The sequence below is a fragment of the Nicotiana tomentosiformis genome, chromosome 7 (assembly GCF_000390325.3).
Source record: "Nicotiana tomentosiformis chromosome 7, ASM39032v3, whole genome shotgun sequence".
Classification (NCBI taxonomy): Eukaryota; Viridiplantae; Streptophyta; class Magnoliopsida; order Solanales; family Solanaceae; genus Nicotiana; species Nicotiana tomentosiformis.
The window spans coordinates 77,679,425-77,700,413 of NC_090818.1; the positions used below are offsets into that span (position 1 = coordinate 77,679,425).

General features: G+C 40.4%; 1 protein-coding gene across 1 annotated transcript; it reads right to left on the reverse strand.

Annotated features, from left to right (window-relative positions):
• Positions 1 to 4,688: 4,688 nt before the first annotated feature.
• Positions 4,689 to 5,411, reverse strand: LOC138895853 (uncharacterized). Its single transcript, XM_070180593.1, has 2 exons — positions 5,085 to 5,411; positions 4,689 to 4,946 (listed from the first exon to the last, which is right to left on the reverse strand). The coding sequence occupies exons 1-2, from the start codon at positions 5,409 to 5,411 to the stop codon at positions 4,689 to 4,691; spliced, it is 585 nt and encodes a 194-aa protein (XP_070036694.1).
• Between the last annotated feature and the right edge of the window lie 15,578 nt (positions 5,412 to 20,989).

Sequence of the window (20,989 nt, forward strand, 5' to 3'; positions counted from 1 at the left end):
AGCCGGCCAAGAGCCAAACAGAATAGAATAATAAACAAGTATAGAGTATAAAACTTCAGTTGTGAGTGAGATAATAGCGATTAAAGTTTTGTCCAAAAAGGGGAAAGGGAATGGATTTATAGAGTGATAAAAATTAGCACATAAGTAAGGAAATACAAACAGTCATACCATAAAAGGAAAGAAGAACACATAAATCAATTAAAAATCAAATTAGGAGAATAAGCCGGTAAACCCTAGTTTTTTTAGGAAAAATAAATATCAACGAAATATACACAGAAACGGTAACATAGGATGAATATAGACACAAATAGTACTAAAAGTCAGAGAATCGAACCAATTTTGGTCCGATTTGAAGAAATCTAAAAATCCTAGTTTTAGGGTAACTAAGAATCGACAGAAAATACACAGAGATTCGTACTCATAATAGAACAAAGGATGAATATAGACCAAATAACAGAAAGGTCAAGGATTTGAACCAATTTTGGTTCGATCTTGATGAGATCTGCTTGCCATGTTTAGGCAAGAAGTATAGAAGAGTAACCAGTACCAGGGATAGGCCGTATATGGCAAAGAATAGCCAAAGAATCCCATATTTTATGGGATTAGGAGAGATTTTAGAGGGGCGGCGGCTAGGGTTATTAGGAGGGAGAAGGGAGGTGAGGATATGAGGGCGGCGGATGGTGAGAATGAGGTTAGGGTTAGGGGGTTGGGGCTAATAAAAAGGGGGAAGCTGATATGGGCCGTTGATCTCAGAGATCAACGGCCACGATTAGAAAGGAGTTGGATCGGGTTAGGTTTGGACGGGTCGCGAACGGGTTGTGGGATTGGGTTAATTTGATTTGGGCTGGGGGTTATTTGGGCTAGGGTATTAGGTTGTGGTCCATTGCTTGGTCCGAAAAATTGGTAGGATTTAGGCTAGTTTTTAAATACCCAATATTTAATTACAAAAAATAATTTATAAAAGTAATTAACAAATAAAAAAATATTATTTGTGCAATTAAAATGATTAAAAATAGTTACTTAACATTATAAAATATAAAAAGTCATTTTTTGCATAAATAATGTAATTATACATGAATATGGGCTATTATTGCAAATAATGTGTAATTAGCCCTAAAATGCAAATGTATTTATAAAATAAAATACAGTAAGATATTTAAAACATACATGTTGGTATAAATGATAAGTTTAGATGATTAAATCATTATAAAAATAATTTGAAGGATAATTACTGGATATTTATATAATAAAATGCAGAAATAAATCGATTTAAAGCCTTTACAAATTATGAAACATTATGAAAAATACTTGTATAGGCTTATAAGCTAAATGATGATACATATGTACTATTTTGAAAGAATATATATATATATATTTAAAAATATGAGAAAAAAATTGGGTATCAACAGCTGCCCCTCTTTACCCGGGAATGATGAAAGAGTTGTCGGATAAAGAAATGATGACCGATTTTGACGAAATGGAGTGATTTGAAAAATATAGGCCGAACTCCGGTTTCTGAGTTGCCTACATATTCCTGATCTTACGGGAATCAGGCCATGTGTAGTTCTGGATCTAGCGGTGGACTAAGCCAATGGAGTTGTTGTAGGAATGGACAGGTTCTTCTAGATAAAACGATATCGATATTGTGAATGTATGTACCTTGGAGCGGTTATGGATATTTCAACGGTTATCAAGTAAAAGTGGGTAACTGATGGTGGTTGGTTACGTTTGAAATAATTGTAGGATGTGAACGTTGAACGGAAACCAGAGCGAAGATTGCTCCCGCTAGGAGAATGGTTATTTCATGGGTTACCTGCAAAACTTAAAACACAATGCATGCAAGTATATATGGATTATTGTGAGAATTTAAACATGATGCAAATTCCCTTCGGACCATGAAGGTTGTCTTTGGACGGTGGGGATGATGTCCTTAAACCATGACGTCCCAGGCCATGAATCATGTGATAAGGGATTCGCAGGCCATGAAATGATGTTCTCGGGCCATGAAAATGGTGCCTCTGAACTATGACGCCTTTGAATAATGATGTGCAATATTGAGAGAACCTCAGGCTATGGCATGGTGTCTTCTGGCTATGAGGATGATGCCTTCGGACAAAATGGCGATATTCCAGCCCATGAGATGCAAAGACATGACGCTTGGTTATGCGAAGAGAAACAAGACAGAGCTTAGTCTTGTGTAAGATTAGGGGCAGAGCTTAGCCCCGAGGTAGAGAATAGTGCAAGGTTTTGAATAGCGTGGCATTTGTGGTTATGCAAGGAGAGACAATGTTTAGTCTCATGCAAGAATGGAGACAATGCTTAGTCTCGTACAAAGGGAAGGCAGTGCTTAGCCTTATGCAATTAAGGAGGAAGGGCTTAGCCTCATGCAAGAATGGGAGACAATGCTTAGTCTCATACAAGAGGAGGCATGGCTTAGCCTCGTGAAAGTGGGAGACAATGCTTAGTCTCGTGCAGGTGAAGGCAATGCTTAGCCTTATGCTATTGAGGAGGCAGGGCTTAGACTCATGCAAGCGGGAGACAATGCTTAGTCTCATGCAGGGGAGGGCAATGCTTAGCCTTATGTAATTGAGGAGACAGGGCTTAGCCTCATGCAAAGGTGGAGACAATGCTTAGTCTCATACAGGGGAAGGCAGGGCTTAGCCTTATGCAATTAAGGAGGCAGGGCTTAGCCTCATGCAAAATAGAGACAATGCTTAGTCTCATGCAGAGGAAGGCAGTGCTTAGCTTTACACGAGATGGAGGCAAGGCTTAGCCTCGTGCAAAACGGAGACAATACTTAGTCTCATGCAATGAACAGATAATAAGTAGTAGCAGAGTATTTCTTAGCTTGAAATGTGCTTGCGCTTGGCAGCTTTGTCGTTATGAAGTTAGTGATTCTGAGGTGTGCCCAAATTTGATAATATTTCTTGTTCCTGCATCCAAAGGACAATCGTGCGTAGGGGAAGGTTGGTTCGTTCCTCCGCCTGCCTGCTTTGCTTTCCTCTGTATCGAAATCCTGCTTGAGTTACCACGGGTAGCATCTGGCTATTTCGTAAAAATAAAGTTTTCAAAAATATGCGTGCATATGATGAATGTAGTTATTTAAAATATATTAGTATGCAATATCGGATAAATTAGATGAACCAATGACTGTGACACTTTAGAGACATTGCGACTTCCTTAGAATTTTGAGGGTCCTCCTCAAAATTCTGCCCCAGTTTACTTAGGTGATTCTCTGACCATTCTGCATATAATGACGTTGGCTGGACTAGCTCCGGAATTTTGAGGGTCCTCCTCAAAATTCTGCCCCAGTTTCTGGTTGTGGGGAAAATGAAAATTTTATTGTATTGTGACCGAACCCACAGAGCTGCCTACGTATCCCCTCTTTAACGGGCATCAGGTCGAACGTAGTTCAATTACATCAGAGGAAGAAATGCGAACATTCTAAACATAATATCTTTTGACTACGTCTGAATAGATAGGCTTTGGCCAAACATCTCCGTCCATTTCTGCGAGTATGAGTGCTCCTCCTATTAGTACTCTGTGAACCATGTAGGGCCCTTGCCAATTGGGCGAAAATTTCCCTTTGGCTTCATCTTGATGCGGGAAGATGCGCTTCAGTACTAGCTGCCCCGGTGTGAACTGTCTAGGTTTGACCCTTTTGTTGAATGCTCTGGACATCCTATTCTTATAGAGTTGACCATGACACATTGCATTCATTTATAACCCGTCAATGAGAGCTAATTGTTCATAGCGACTTCTTATCCATTCTGCATTACTGAGTTAAGCTTCTTGTATAATTCTTAAAGAAGGAATTTCAACCTCGGCAGGAATGACAGCTTTGGTACCGTAGACCAGTAAATAAGGAGTTGCCACGGTTGATGTGCGGACTGCGGTACGGTACCCCAAAAAGGCAAATGGTAACTTTTCGTGCCATCGCTTGTGGTTGTCTACCATGTTCCTCAGTATTTTCTTGATATTCTTGTTTGTGGCCTCCACGACTCCATTCATTTGAGGCCTGTATGCTGTGGAATTCTTGTGCTTGATTTTGAAGGTCTCGCACATAGCTTTCATTAGGTCACTGTTGAGATTGGCGGTGTTGTCTGTGATGATGGACTCTGGAACCCTGAATCGGCAAACAATGCGATCTCTGACAAAATCTGCGACGACTTTCTTGGTTATAGCTTTGTAGGATGCAGCTTCAACCCATTTTGTGAAGTAGTCTAAGGCCACTAAAATGAACATGTTCCCATTTGAAGCGGCAAGCTCGATTGGTCCAATGACGTCCATTCCCCAAGCGGCAAAAGGCCAAGGTGCCCTCGTTGCATTGAATTTATTTGGCGACACTCGTATCATATTTGCGTGTATTTGGCACTGATGACATTGCTGGACATACCTGATGCAGTCTGTTTCCATAGTCATCCAAAAATACCCTACCCTCAATATCTTTTGGCTAAAACGAAACCATTCATGTGTGGTCCGCAAGTTCCAGAGTGTATCTCTTCGAGCAGTTTGGAAGCTTCCTTGGCGTCAACACATCGTAATAACCCTAAGTCTGGAGTCCTTCTGTACAGAATTCCTCCACTTTGGAAGAAATGGTTGGACAATCTTCGGAGTGTGCGTTTTTGAGTGTGATTTGCATGATCCGGGTACTCTCCTTTTGTCAAGTACTCCTTGATATCATGGAACTATGGATTCCCGTCTTCTTCTTCTTCAACATGAGCGTAGTAAGCTGGTTGATTATGAATCCTTACAGGAATAGGGTCGATGAAATTCTTGTCCGTATGTTGTATCATAGAGGACAAAGTGGCCAATGCGTCTGCGAACTCATTCTGGATTCTCGGGACATGTCTAAACTCTATCTTCATGAACTCCTTCATCATCTCTTGCACATGATATAGATATGGTAATATCTTGGTATTCTTTGTAGCCCATTCTCCCTGTACCTAATGTACTAGAAGATCTAAATCACAAATTACCAGTAATTCCTGGATATTCATGTTAAAGGCCAAATTGAGCCCCAATATGCAAGCCTCATATTCTGCCATATTATTGGTGCACGAAAATCTGAGTTTCGCGGATACCGAATAATGTTGACATGTTTCTGACACCAAAATGGCTCCAATACCCACTCCTTTGAAGTTTGCGACTCCATCAAAAAATATTCTCCATCCGTTGTAGGCTTCAGCGATATCTTCTCCTACGAATGATACTTCTTCATCAAGAAAATACTTTTTTAGTGGTTCGTATTCTCCTCCTACAGGATTTTCCGCAAGATAATCCGCTAATGTTTGTCCCTTAACCGCCTTCTGAATCACATAGACGATGTCGAATTCACTCAACAATATCTGCCATTTTGCCAGCTTCCCTGTAGGCATGGGTTTCTGGAATATGTACTTCAGAGGATCCATCCTTGATATGAGATATGTGGTATAGGCACATAAGTAGTGCCTCGGTTTCTGGGTTATCCAGGTCAGAGCACAGTAGGTGCGTTCCAGCAAAACATACCGTGTTTCGTAGGGTGTGAACTTCTTACTCAGATAGTATATGGCCTATTCTTTCCTTCACGTCTCATCGTGTTGTCCCAAGACACAACCGAAAGCCCCATCTAATACGGAGAGATAGAGTAGCAGTGGTCTACCAGGTTCTAGTGGGACCAGGACTGGCGGTGTGGACAAATATTCTTTGATTCTGTCAAAAGCTTTCTAGCAGTCTTCAGTACAACTGGTTGCAGCATCCTTCTTTAACATTTTGAAAATCGGCTCACAGATCACGGTTGATTGTGCTATGAAGCGACTGATGTAATTAAGACGTCCCAAGAAGCTCATCACATCTTTCTTGTTCTTTGGAGGTGGAAAATCCTGGATAGCCTTGACCTTTGATGGGTCTAGCTCAATTCCTCGGTGGCTGACGATGTATCCTAACAACTTTCCTATGGGGACCCCGAAGGCATATTTTGCAGGATTCAATTTCAAATTGTACCTCCGAAGCCGATCAAAGAATTTCCTCAAGTCTACTATGTGATCTGTACTCTTCTTGGATTTGATAATTACGTAGTCCATATATACCTCTATCTCTTTATGTATCATATCATGGAAAATAGTTGGCATGGCCCTCATATAAGTGGCTCCAGCATTCTTCAGACCAAACGACATCATTTTATAGCAGTACACCCCCAACGGTGTAATAAAAGCTATTTTCTTAGCATCTTCTTCATCCATCCAGATCTAATGATATCCCGCGAAGCAATCCACCAAGGATTGGAGTTCATGCTTGGCGCAATTGTCAATCAATATATGTATGTTGCGTAGTGGAAAATCATTTTTGGGACTTGCTCTATTTAAGTCCCGATAGTCGACACATACTCTGACTTTCCCATCCTTCTTTGGGGCTGGCACGATGTTGGACAACCAAGTCGGATATTCAACCACTCTGAGAACCTTAGCTTTGATTTGCTTGGTGACTTCCTCTTTGATTTTCAAACTCATGTCTAGTTTGAATTTTCTGTGCTTTTGCTTTATAGGCGGACACATCGGATTGGTAGGTAGTTTATGAGCCACTATGGATGTGCTCAAACCAGTCATATCATCATAAGACCATGCAAAAATGTCTTCATATTCTTTCAGGAAGCGGGTGTATTCTTCTTTTTCTGATGGTGACAGGTGAATGCTTATGCGAGTTTCTTTGACTGTTTCGGAATCTCCCAGGTAGACTATCTCAGTCTCGTCCAGGTTGGACTTAGGTTTATTCTTAAAATTCTCAACTTCTCTGACAATTTCCTCAGATATTATATCTTCTTCTTCTATCTCTTCCGAGTCACTATCCTTACGTTGCGTTGTCTCATTACATGTCATAATCGTTGGTTCATCAAGATAAGAAATAGTAATGTTGTAGAGAGAGAGATGTAGAGAATAGTAATAAATAATAAAATAGCAAACCATTGATAATTATAAAGATGTCAAACAAAAGCAATTTTTAATGATTCAAACAAATGTTTCAAAACAAAATACAGAAAATGTTTTAAAAATGCTCATAAGAATTGTTTTTAAAATAAATGAAACTAGCAGCCAGGCTACCCCGGAACTCGGCAGGCCCTTGATGGTGTGGCCATCCAGTTCCTGAGAACAACTCCCTTCTCCACTGTCTGGATGACGAGGCCTTCCTCCTGCTCCTCCTCCTCAACTATTACACTACAGCCCATGTCTTCATCTTCTAAGAATAGATTCCTCATACCAGCTAGTACTTCATCTTCTTCAGATCCCCACATCATATCCACCGGATGGAAGGACTGGCTCAAATGTGGTATCGGTTAATCAAGAGGGTGATAGGGATCGCGCCATGGTGGCGACCAATTTTGATACTCGTGCCAAGTGTATTGATATCCCAGTCCAAAGGTTGTACCGTGACGCTTTAATTGTATTGGTTTGGCAATACCCTTGAGATTCTTTCCGAGCCCTTTACTAGGTTCATATCCTACCCATGCCAATATGCTCTCTATTTTGCTACTCCACCATTTGTCCTACTTAATTGCATTAACACACTCAATGTGATGGTAAGTCTCTCCACCCAACTTCCTTCTATTCTCCACAACCGGAACAGTCTGGTTGGTATAAATAGGGTTACTCCCATCCCCATGAATGATCACCTCCTGATGTTTTCATTCGAACTTCACCACCTGATGCTGAGTAGATGCTACAGTCCCAGTGGCATATATCCAAGGTTTTCCCAATAGCATATTGTATAAGGCGGATATGTCGAGCACTTGGAATTCAACATCAAACCAAGCCGGACCCATTTGTAAGCAGAGGTTGGTTTCTCCAATTCTGGCCCTTTGAGACCCATCAAACGCTTTTATGTTCATAGTTCCTGCCCGTATGTCATGCAAACCTTTACCTAACCTCTTCAAAGTAGTCAATGGGTAGATGTTGAGACTTGAACCCCCATCTCTGAAGACCCTGGCAATGAATTTGTCTTCACACTGTACTATGATATGCAACGCCCTGTTATGGCTCAACCCTTCAGGTGGCAATTTATCTTCATGGAAAGTGATCTTATGGCTTTCCAATACTTGTCCTACCATGTTGGCTATCTCTCCACTGGTAATGTTGTTGGGTACATAAGCCTCTTTCAACACTTTCATCAACGCGTTCCTATGTGCCTTAGAATTCTGCAGTAGTGATAGAATGGATATATGAGCAGTGGTTTTGTTCAAATGAACAACCACAAAATACTCCCTTGCTTGCACCTTTCTCCAAAGATCATCCAGGCCGGTTTCAATGATAGGCTGCCTGCTGCCTGGAAGTAGCTTTTTTACTTGTTCCCCCTAAATGCTCGGGCATGTAAACCCTACCGGTTCTGGTTATACCTTGTGCTACACCAGTTTCTTCCATTTTCCCCTTTCCTTTCCTTCTCGCTTCTGCAGTATAGTCCCAGGGTACAGCATTGGAAATAAAGGATGGTATAGGTGCTACCGTTACAGTGAATGGTATAGTCACTTCTCCTACAAATGGAGCTTCCTGGAAGCGGCTTCTTTACTTGTTCCCCCTAAATGCTCTAGCATGTAAACCCTACCGGTTCTGGTCATTCCTTGTGTTGCACCAGTTTTTTCCATTTTCCCCTTTCCTTTCCTTCTCGCTTCTGTAGTATAGTCCCAGGGTACATCATTGGAAATAAAGGATGGTATGGGTGCTACCGTTACAGTGAATGGTGTAGTCATTTCTACTTCAAACAGAGTTGGCACGGCTGAAGGCGTTGTTACTTCATCCTCAAATGGAGTTGGTGCGGCTACCTCAACATCAATCGGCGACTGTATTTGTACCATAATATGTGTGAGAGTGACTGTAGGTTTTTTTTAGGATCGTCCCCTTCTCAAATGAGCCCAATTGACCCTTCCGGATCCCATTCATCACCAGTTTCTATCACATTTACCCCCTTGTCCCTGTGATCTGGGAGGGAATTGTTGCGGACATTAGGTGTAGCCTCCTTTGCCTGTATAACATGTGTATCAATCAGTGTCTAAATCTTATCCTTCAGACTGCGATATTCATCAATAGTGTGACCCTTCATGCTCGAATAGTAGGCACATGTCTTATTTGGATTGACCCACTGAGAGGAATTTTCCATGGAGACAGTGGGAATGGGAGTGACATAATCGGCAGCTTTCAATCTCTCATACAACTGGTCGATGGGTTCAGCGATAGGAGTTTATTATCTGGGCGGTCTACGGTTGAAATTTGGCCTAGGTTTTTGGTAATTTTGGCGGGCTGGTGGTGAGTGGTAATATGCTGGTTGAGTATTGTAAGAATGGTAAGCGGTGGCGGGTTGTTGATATCTGGGAGGTGAAGGCTGATATACGGGTGGAGGTGCTTGGTATGTGAGAGGAGACTTCGGACCTTGGGCTACCATCACAGCCCCTATTTCCTTCTTTTTAGATATAGCCCCTGACTGCAAGTCTTTGTTCGTAGCCTGTAGTGCCTCAAAATTTATTACCATCCCGCTTTTAATTCCTTCTTCTATTATTTCTCCCAATTTTATGATGTCAGAAAATTAATGATTTTCGATAACCATCAGCCTATCATAATATTGTGGATCCTAGGCTCGGATAAAGAACTTGTTCATTTGCTTTTCTTCCAATGCTGGCCTTACTTTTGTAGCTTCTGATCTCCACCGAGTAGCATACTCGCGGAAAGTTTCTGTTGGATTCTTCTTAAGATTCTAGACATAAAAGACGTCTGGTGCATTCTCTGTATTGAATCTGAACCGATCCATAAAATCTGATGCCATGCTTACCCAATTAGTCCACTTCTTTGGATTTTGACTGATTTACCAGGATAGGGCGTCTCCAGTGAGGCTCCTCATGAACAGCTTCATGCGGATTCTTTCATCTTTACCAACCCCTATGATCATGTCACAATACATCCTTAGATGTACCTTTGGATCACCTGTCCCGTCGAACATTTCGAACTTAGGAGGTTTGTAACCCTCTAGCAGTTCTACGTCTGGTTGAATACATAAATCCTCATAGTTCAAACCTATGATTCCTTTACCACCTTCAATACCTTGGACTCGACTTGTAAGCTTCTTAAGTTCTTCTGCCATGTTCTTGACGAGCAGGTCCTTCTTGGATGATTTCGGTGTATACATGGTTTGTTGTGAAGTGTGGGGTAAGATTTCCACATATATGGGGTTACTTTGGTGGACTCTAGGGATTTGGGTGTAGTGGTGATCATTGGTTGAGTTTTGGGGATTAGGAGTAGGTTGTGGCACATTTTAAGGAGTATGGTAGGTGGTAGTTTGTGGGTACTGGGTTGGATGATGATGATGTTGTGGAGGAGTTGGTACTGGTTGAGGATAAGGATTTTGGGGAGGCGTGGCATATTGATGAGGTGTGGGAGGATTTTACGGGTGCTGGTTTTGTGTGTTTTGAGGAGGTGTTAGGTTTTGGGCATTTTGTTGATTGATGTCGGGAACATTCAGGGCAAGGGAAAGGTTTTCCAAGTTACGGACCTGCTCAAGTTCCCCTTGTACCTCCAGTATCTTTTGCTCTAACCATAAAACCAAGTCATTCTGCACCGGAGTACTTCGACCATCTGAAGTTTCGACATTCTCAGCGTGCACATCATTGTCTTTCCTGATACCACTCATATCATCCATCTTAGATTTTCCTTTGTTCTTGGGATCACTTGGAGGAGGAGGAGGTGGAGGACCTCTAGATCTGGTATGATATGCTGATGATGCTAGTATGCACGAACTAACCTTAGGGGATGGGAATAAACAAAGAAAGGAAGAAAAAATAAAAGGTAAACAAGTCAGTAAGGAGTATTGAAAGGATATTTACGATATTTAAACACGTATTGCGGAATTATAAATTAGTGTCCAAATTTGGGGACCTCATCATGCCTGAGGTAGGCCTAGCGACATATAGCTTTGGAGAAAACTCAATGCCGATAACTGTGTCATTTCATTAATATGATAAATAGACCAAATCTCTACTAAAACGACAATAATTATAAAGAGTCACTAGTGGCATTTGCCTTATTACAATCAAATTCTAAAAAGAATCTAGAAAACATCATTCCTAATCTACTCGGTCCCAGAGGGACCTTCTCCAAGCTTGGCCTTCTTTGCCCCGTCAATCAGATTTCCTAGGTTGCGCATGTCCAACGGCAGATAGCCCTTGCTAGATGTCCTCCTTCATTTCCCTTTGCGTTCTGACAATCTGAGACCCTTTTCCTCATCTTTCCCTCAAGTTCCATCAAACCCTGCTCCAAATACTCCAACCTTTCTGTTGATTTAGTAGCTATTCCCCTCCATTAATTTGTTCCTTCCATGTCCACTTTATGTTGTTCCAAATGCCTGGCCTCAGATTCAAAGACCCTGTTGCGCAACCTCCTATTTTTGACTTGTGCTTCAGCAGCGTCGCCTATGACTCTATTTCTCAAATCAACCCCTGGCTTGACCTCTCCTGTTATGTCATCGACCAACCATGATGGGTAGAAGTACACATGCCCGGTATGATACATGTCTGGCTCGATGGTATCTTTCTCCACAATAATCTTTTGATGCCACAAGTGATGTGCCTCGAACTTGAATGGAATGGCATTCCCTTAGAAGTCTGCTTTGTAATGAACCATTTTGGAAACTCGTGGTATAACCTGTTTTCTCCCAGCTTGCCTCATGACTCTGATAGGAGCATAAGGATAGATTCCCCTTAATCCGATTAGCACTAGATGAGGAACATCTCTCGACCTAATGATGAATTCACTGCTAGGGAACCACTCGAACATCCAATGTACCTTGTCATCAGTCAAATTGCTAAAGAAATTTACCCAGCTCACAGCGTTTCCCGGTTGTGCAAACCTGTCTGGGATAAAAGTCATTCTCTTCGGATGGTGATAAGCTATGTGGTAATTCCATGGTCATCACATAAATTCTTGACGGTATTTTCCTCTCTGAAGGTGTTCCAACAACCATATTTGCATCAACAGATTGCAACCTTTGAAATGCCTATTTCCCTTTTTGCAACGGCCTAAGGCTTGGTAAATCTCAGCCACGATCATTGGGACAATAGTGTAAGTTTGCCCCTCAATTCCTTCCATTAGGTTCTTAGTGACCATAAATAGGCGAGTGTGGATCCTTTCTCCTTGTATCAGGAATATCAACATCCCCAGAAAACAGACAATGAATACAAAAACCCGGCGGTGAGTCCAACCCAAAGAAGTGATGGAAAATTCATCATGGTAAAGACGATATGACTTGTTGTGACCATAACGCTCGTAAAGGAAGTGGAATAGTATGTAAGATTTCTTCAGACAGACTAACTCATCATTTTTCCTGAAACCCATCATTTTTAGAAAACCTCGAGAAGTACGGTTTTCGGGTACCAACAAGCCAGGGCTATCCCATGGGAGCCCAGCAAAGCCTCTTATTTCCTCTAGAAGGGGAGTCATTTCTATATCACCAAAACGGAAGACGGCCCTCTTCTCATCCCCGAACATGGTGGTAGCCTCAATTAACACTTTGTTCGGCTGAATATCTAACAAAGAAGGTAAATTCCCGATAACTCTTTTCATATGGTTTTTTTCACTTGGCGAGAGATTTTTCCACCAATCTAGCAACAAAGGTGGGATACTTCGAACCATGCTGAACCTGGGGTCTTCGTGCCTCATTTCTGCAAAACAAATAAAGTTAGCCCTTTCCCCCCTCTGGATTCGACTGTTTACAGATTAATGATTAGCATATCAGCACGTTTTCTCTAAATAATGCACAATTCATGATTGTACCCATCGGGATTTAAGGAAATCCCGGCGGGCTTTGGACAAGGCTTGCCTTAGAGAGTTATTATGCGGACAGCGTTCTAACCCATACTAGGTTTAGACATGGTACATGCACAGTTAATATTAGAGTGGGGGTTTCTAGAAGAGTCTAGACCGGTACCTTCAAGTGGAAAACTTGAGAGGGGAAGGCATGGAACCGTCGATTGCACTGCTGATCGACTAGTTTTACCGTAAATAAGCCTTTCCAAATTTAGAAGGGTGATTTAGGAAGAACACGGACACTCATCAAGCGCCGCTATAGTATTAATTACGCACGAGTGATATATGATGTGGAGCATACTTTTTGTAAATATAAAACAACACGTTGTCAAGTATTTTGCATGATGAAGACAATAAACGTAGTATTAAATGGAGCATAAAGACATAAAAAGAAAGGAAAACAAGGAAGAAGTTATGTCGTGCAATGTGAAAGAATTGCAATAAAACAAGAAAGGGGGTAAGGGTAGGGAGAGACATGATGTAGCAAATTTAAAAAATAATTCGGAGCAAGTGAACATAACTAAAAAAAAAGGAAAACGCACATTGTAACCAAATTAAGCAAAGATTTTCATATTAATACAAATTCAAAATAGAGGCAAATAAGAGAAAGGGAGTGCATGTAGCAATAAAAGGGAAACGAGAGCGGGATATTCATGTAACAGCAAAATAACAAAGACACTCTTATCAGAGAAGACTAATTCATATAGGCCATGTTCGCTATGGTAAGAGCCTAAAAAAATATCCCCAGCAGAGTCGCCATGCTGTCGCGGCCCTCTTTCTCGTAAAATCGGGTTTCGACAAGTGACAACTCTTTTAAAGGAAGGTGTTAAAAGAGAGAGTCACCACCTAACGGGTTTGAGGTGCGTTAGGGCACCTATTTGCAAATAACTCAGGTTTAACCAGTTTGCGTCACCAAAGATCAGGTAAGGGCTCGAATTACCTCGAAGAGAAGGTGTTAGGCACTCTTTGAGGTCCAGAACTGTGGGTCCCAGTCGAACTTGAATTATATGAATTAGTCAAATAGTCAGAGAAAAAATGAGAAGTTTGAAAAAAAATCATTATTAGAAAGTCCTTGAGTAAACACAGATAATTAGTTTAAAGACAAGATGGGGGAGGGTCCTAAGTTTTTTAGCCTAAAGGATCACCCCGTGCAACATAAATAATACTTGGTAACTCCCCGAGGTGGGGCTGTTACTCGTATTATTTAGCAGGCACAGACTGTTATCTCCTGCTACCCGATTACTATCTTTAAGTTTTCACCTAAAGCGCATTAGTTGATTCTAAACCGTGCCCTATGCGTGCACTACCCGTCCCATGTCTATGGCCCAGGAGGCGTATTGGACCTCTATTTTAGATGGTTTCTACACTTAGCTTAGGCGGCTAAAAAATGATAAAACTAGGAGACATACAAAACAAGTTGGACTTCATGTAAAAGCAATTAAGGACTCAAGTTATCCTCCACACTCGGACAACAAATGCACGAGAACAATTTTTCACATTAAACGTTAGACAATTTCAGGATTGAGGCAAATTAAAGCCATTAGGCCCTATAGACATGGTTTCTATGTGACCTTGGGATTCGAACATGCAGGCAGTTTCAGATGCAAGATGTCGTTTTAGATACAGCTTCTAAGCGACTACACAATTTCCCGCTGATTACAGATTATAAGCGATTAAACCTATAGACATGCTATCTAGGTGATTTACGCAGTAGTTAGTAGTGATAACCTTGGAAGATATTCAGAACTACTCAGTTTGATCCTATAAGCATGCTTTCTAATAGAAACAATGTTGAAAGTTCAATATTAACGCTTAAAAGTGAGTGGGATTACCCTATAGGCAGGATTTCTATAGTTAGCGATTGAAACTGGCTTTAGCTCCTATAGGCATGTCTCCTAAGTAAGCAATTATAACAACAGCACATTAACCAATAAAAACCCTATAGGCATGATTTCTAAAAGTGCAAATTTGTAGAGCATAAAGCTAACATAACCCTATGGTAATAGACTGAAACATTGATCACTTTATTCCCTATAGGCATGATATCTAGCAAGACATATAGAAGCAGAATACATTAAGCGAATGGAACACTTAGGTCCTATAGGCAGGTTATCTAACAGCACATAGGAGCAGAACATGTTTGAGCAAATCAACCCCTATAGGCAGGATTTCTACTTGTTCATGCAAAGTGAGAATAAACCCATTTTTCCAATTTTACTAACACTCCAATTGTTATTACAACATTATTACAGGCCCAATGAGTGAAATAAATTACAGAATTATAGAATAGCTATAGTGGGCCTAAGGCAGGCCCAATGCATACCCAGCCTGGCTAGGCCTTCAATACTATATCCATACAGTTTCACAACAGCCCAAAAAAAACAAACTCCGTTTACACAAAATGGCCCACATCCAGTAGCCATAACTTGATCAAAAGTCCCAGGTGAACAACCATTTACACAAACCAACTAGTTTATACAGTAGGTAAAAAAGGGGGCAAAATTGAGCAATTAGGAAAAGTGGGAAAGAACCTGGACCCTCATGTGTCAGAGTTCCCAAGGGCTTCAAGAACCCATGGCAGTGCTCACACTAGGGAGGTTGATAGAGGAGACTTAAGGGGAAAGGCTTTGGCTTTCAGCCAGCCCCAGAATTAGAAACAAGGGATAAAGATAATAAGTTTGGAAAAGCATTTGCAAACACTATAGGATAATCACATAATGAACTCCAAAAGCAAATTAACACACTGGGCAGGATGACATATGCTAAGAGACAAAGATTTTAGGATTGCAAAGTTAACAGGCAAGGTCATTAGGCTAGTAAAATCATGTAATGCAACCAGTTTATGACTTAATGGATCAGATTATACTAACTCAGGTTTAGACAGTATAACACAAACATGATCAGGTATCATAGAGGGTATTAATCAAATGAGATTAGTTTTAAAAGATCACAAGTCATTAGGGGTACAGATTAGTCATGGCAAGAACACATATAGTGGCAACAATAGTCATAGGAGCATACAACATTTGGAGTAAGGTCTTAAACAAAATGGGGGCAGGTTAATAACATCAATTAGCCATTAGAAGTTCAGAATTAGGCAGAGAAACATGGATTAGTACATATAGTCAAAAGGGAACATTTGAATTATCAACAATACTAAACTAAGCATACTTTATTCTTTCCAAACTAACTAAGCTAGGATTTAGAAACTAACCAGTGATTGTTCGATAAACAAGAAAAGGATTGCAGTAAGGACCCAGAGTCCTGAATGTGTCAAGTTCCAAGGGTTTCAAGAACCCAGGCAGTGCTCACACCCAAGAGAGGTCAGAAAAAGTAGAAGTCCAGGGTCCTTGGCTTTCAGACGGCCAAGAGCCAAACAAAATAGAATAGTAAACAAGTATAGAGTAGAAAACTTCAGTTTTTAGTGAGAGAATAGCGATTAAAGTTCTGTCCAAAAAGGGAAAAGGGAATGGGTTTATATAGTGGTAAAAATCAGCACATAAGTAAGGAAATACAAACAATCAGATCATAAAAGGAAAGAAGAATACATAAATCAATTTAAAATCAAATTAGGAGAATAAGCCGGTAAACCCTAGTTTTTTTAGGAAAAATAAATATCAACGGAATATACACAGAAACGGTATCATAGGATGAATATAGACACAAATAGTACTAAAAGTCAGAGAATCGAACAAATTTTTGTCCGATTTGAAGAAATCTGAAAACCCTAGTTTTAGGGTAAGTAAAAATCGACAGAAAATGCATAGAGATTCGTACCCATAATAGAACAAAGGATGAATATAGACGAAATAGTAGAAAGGTCAAGGATTTGAACCGATTTTGATTCGATCTTGATGAGATCTACTTGCCATGTTTAGGCAAGCAGCATAGAAGAGTAACCAGTACCAGGGAGAGGCTGTATATGGCAAAGAATAGCCATAAAATCCCATATTTTATGGGATTAGGAGAGATTTTTTTTTGGGGGGGGGGGGGCGACTAGGTTTCTTAGGAGGAAGAAGGGAGGTGAGGATATGAGGGTGGCTGATGGTGAGAATGAGGTTAGGGTTAGGGGATGAGGATATGAGGGCGGCGAACGGTGAGAATGAGGTTAGGATTTAGGCTAGTTTTTAAATACCCAATTTAATAAACAAAATAATTTATAAAAGTAATTAACAAACAAAAAATATTATTTGTGCACTAAAAATGATTTAAAATAATCACTTAACATTATAAAATATAAAAAATTATTTTTTGCATAAATAATATAATTATACATGAATATGGGCTATTATTGCAAACGATGTGCAATTAGCCCTAAAATGCAAATGTAATTATAAAACAAAATACAGTAAAATATTTAAAACATACATGTTGGTATAAATGATATGTTTAGATGATTAAATCATCATAAAAATAATTCGAAGGATAATTACTGGATATTTATATAATAAAATACAGAAATAAATCGATTTAAAGCCTTTAAAAATTATGAAAAATTATGAAAAATGCTTGTATAGGCTTATAAGCTAAATGATGATGCATATGTACTATTTTGAAAGTGTATATATATATATATATATATATATATATATATATATATATATATATATATCTAAAAATATGAGGGAAAAATTGGGTATCAACAAACCAAGCTTGGAAGAACATGAGTAAAGCCAGTCTATCCCATTATCACATAAAATTCAACCATTACCATTTCGATGAGGTTAGTTGTTGTGTCTTGACCATCTATTGTGACAATATAATCATTATAAACCTACATGGTGACAATAGAGTCATCCACCAGAGTACATACAGAGAACGACTCACGAAGTTATGGAAGTAGTATCCAGCTGTACCACACCGCTACTTGCATTCTAATGGGATGTAGGGCAGTCTCTCTTAATATTGACCCTAAGACCACTTCCATAGAATACACCTGAACCCAAGCGGCAGATTCCGATATTGCTTCCTCCTACATTTGGAACATATAGGCTTTTGTTGCAGCTGAAAGTTCCTGCCTGACTAAAGCTACTAATAAGATCACCTATTGCCCTGGTTCAGCATGGCACGACCATATTGCTACTGGATGGGCCCTGACGACGGTGCGCTATCTACAAACTAAATAACTGACTGTGACGATCCAGATGACCCTCTCTTGGAAAATGCCTTTCCACCACCATCACTACTGTAAGAGGCCTTAAAATTACCCGCAGACCAGCCTTCTTGTTGTTGTCTCGCTCTATCCCTCTTCTTAATTTTTGGGTCTTTGTGCCTTGAGATAATTCCACCATCTTTCCATAAGTCGTATGATAATTCAAGGCGGCGGTACCTGCCGCATTGACAACTAAATGACTAAGGCCTTGCACAAACTGGTTCACCCTAGCCTCCATAGTAAGCAACATGTAAGGAGCATACCTCGAAAGTTTCACGAACTTTATATGGTAGCCCCACACACTTATATTAACTTGTTTAAAAGTTTCAAACATGGAACCACGGGCTCCCCTAGTCTCAGCAGGTAAGAAATGGTCAATGAAAGCATCCGCAAACTCATTATACTTTGCCGGAGGGTCACCTTACTTGTGGGACTCTTCCCACAACTCATACCAAGTATACGCCACTTCCTACAGGCGATAAAAGGCAAATTTCACTGCTTCTGTCTCACTGGAAAAGATAACATGAAGGGTCTTGTGCATCTCTTCGATAAACTCTCGTGGGTCCTCCTCTGATGCAACTGGAGGAATCAATTTACCTGGAACTAGCTGAATCCCCATAGTTACTGGAAAAAGTAGGGGTACCATTCAATCTCTAAGCTTGGGAAGCCATTATCTGAGTTAACAATTGGATGTCTCCCCTAAGGTCTTCATGTGAAGCACTAGGACCGGAGGATGAATCTGGAGATGGAGCTGGAGTATCAGTTGGGGGAGGCATCTGTACATTCTCAGTCATAATCTCAGTAGGGGTGCTAGAGGTAAGAGGTGCACTTGTTTGGGTAGTGTCTTCACTCCTTGTGTGCAAACCTGTAGAATCGGGCACTGCATTAGCTGCCACTCTTGGGGTGGCATTTGCCCTTTGGTTACTCTTCGCCTTCTTCCTAGGTTCCATTTTTTGATAATTGGAACAACGCACGAGTTAAAAGGATAGTCTTATAATCAAGCTCTATCACACGATCTAAAGTGTCAAAGAAGGGTGACATTCCTGAATGCCTAAGTAGCCTCCTAATTATAGATGTGGACGAGTTCACACCGATAAGAATGACTCTAATAGACACGACTCCAAGATATCGTAGGACTTTTTAAAACCTTAGGCTTTAATACCAAGCTTGTCATGCCCCGACCTTGGGGAGCGGGACTGGTGCTCAACCGAGGTAACCCAATCAAGCAAGCCTACTTGGTGCGTTCTATCCAACATTGCCCATAAATAATTTAAGTTGAAAAGGTATGAGGTAGTCAACCGAGAAGATGGGAATGTACAACACTGATTTTCATTTGTTAAAGAGTTTCATTGATAGTTAGCAAAATATTATAATTCCATAGCTTATAAGTGGAAACAAAGGACAATACAATATTTATAGTTTCCCCAAACATATATAACCCACTGTGTATCTATGGAGCCTCTAGACTATCATGGGAAAAGTATGGAAGTGCTGGTGACAAAGGCTCGACTATACCACATAAATAATGTACAAAGATTGAATCAACAATAAGGGGACCGATGTACAAAAGGACTCACCAAAATTCGCGGGAGGGAGGGTACACTCATATCAAGAGTCTATGCCGCCTTCTGAGTTACCACCTGCATCCATTAAAGATGTTGTATCCCTGGCAAAAGGGACATTAGTACATATGGAATAGTACTAGTATGTAAATCTAAAAACCCTCACAAGGAATATAATGTCAACATACTGAGAGAAAACATGGAAGTAGTGAGAAAATCAATAGTATTTAAAAATGCCAAGTAAAAACATAAAGAGAAAGTGTAACATAAGTAAATCCTTCAAATAAACATTAATATTTTTTTGTTGGGAGATCATTAATTACCAACATAGGAACATATAACCACCATTTGCACGGCATGGCATCCGATCTCGGCCTAATCGGTTAAGTCGTCTCACCACAATGTCGCACGGATCGACACGTCTATTCTAGCAATACTATACATCATCCCAATAAAGGGGCGTAATCTCATCATGGTGCGAAAGGGGACTTGTCCCCAATCGACTCCTACACCGGAATGTGTAGTTTCGGGAATAGGCCTTTACAACCTACACCTTCTTTGTCATGACCCGAAATCCCAACCTCGGGGTCGCGATGGAACCTAACATCCCCTTGCTAGGCAAGCCGACGTGAAATAATTAAATAGCCAATTTTTAACAGTTAAAAACACAATGATGAAATACAACTATAAATAGAAACTCAATATAACACAGTACTAATATAAATCACGTGACAATATCTACTCCCAGAAATCCAGAGTCACGAGTACACGAGCACTTAGAAGTCTACAAACAATGTCTGAAATAAATACAATTATTTCGAAGGAAGTGAACAGTAAAAGTGGTAAAAGGAAGGGGACTTCAAGGTCTGTGGACGCCAACAGATCTACCTCAAGTATCCTTATGCAATGATCCAAGCTGACGTACCTCACGCACCATGGGGATCTATACCAGCATTTGAACAAAAAGTATAGAAGTGTAGTATGAGTACAACCAACCTATTTACTCCATAAATGTCGAGCCTAACCTCGACGAGGTAGTGACGAGGCTATGACAAGACACATACGTAATTAAAACTATACAAGTATATATATAGCGACAATAATAACAGAGAATGGTAACGTACAAACATGGAGGGGACATGCAAAAAGGGGTAATTATAACAACTACGACATGTATGAAATCACGAAATAGCCAAGTAAATCATCAATCAATGAAATCAGATAAACCAATGATTTGAAAATGGCACGGCATCAACCTTTGTGCTTTTATTCTCGTCCTTACCATGAACTAATGATATAACTAAAATGAAATGGCATGGCATCACCGTTCATGATTTTACTCTCATCCTCACCAAGCAACAATGAATAAGGGTTGAGTTAGAACTGTAATGTAACGACCCGACCGGTCATTTTGAGAATTAGCATCATGTTCGGTGGCTTAAGGTCTAGACGCAACTTTG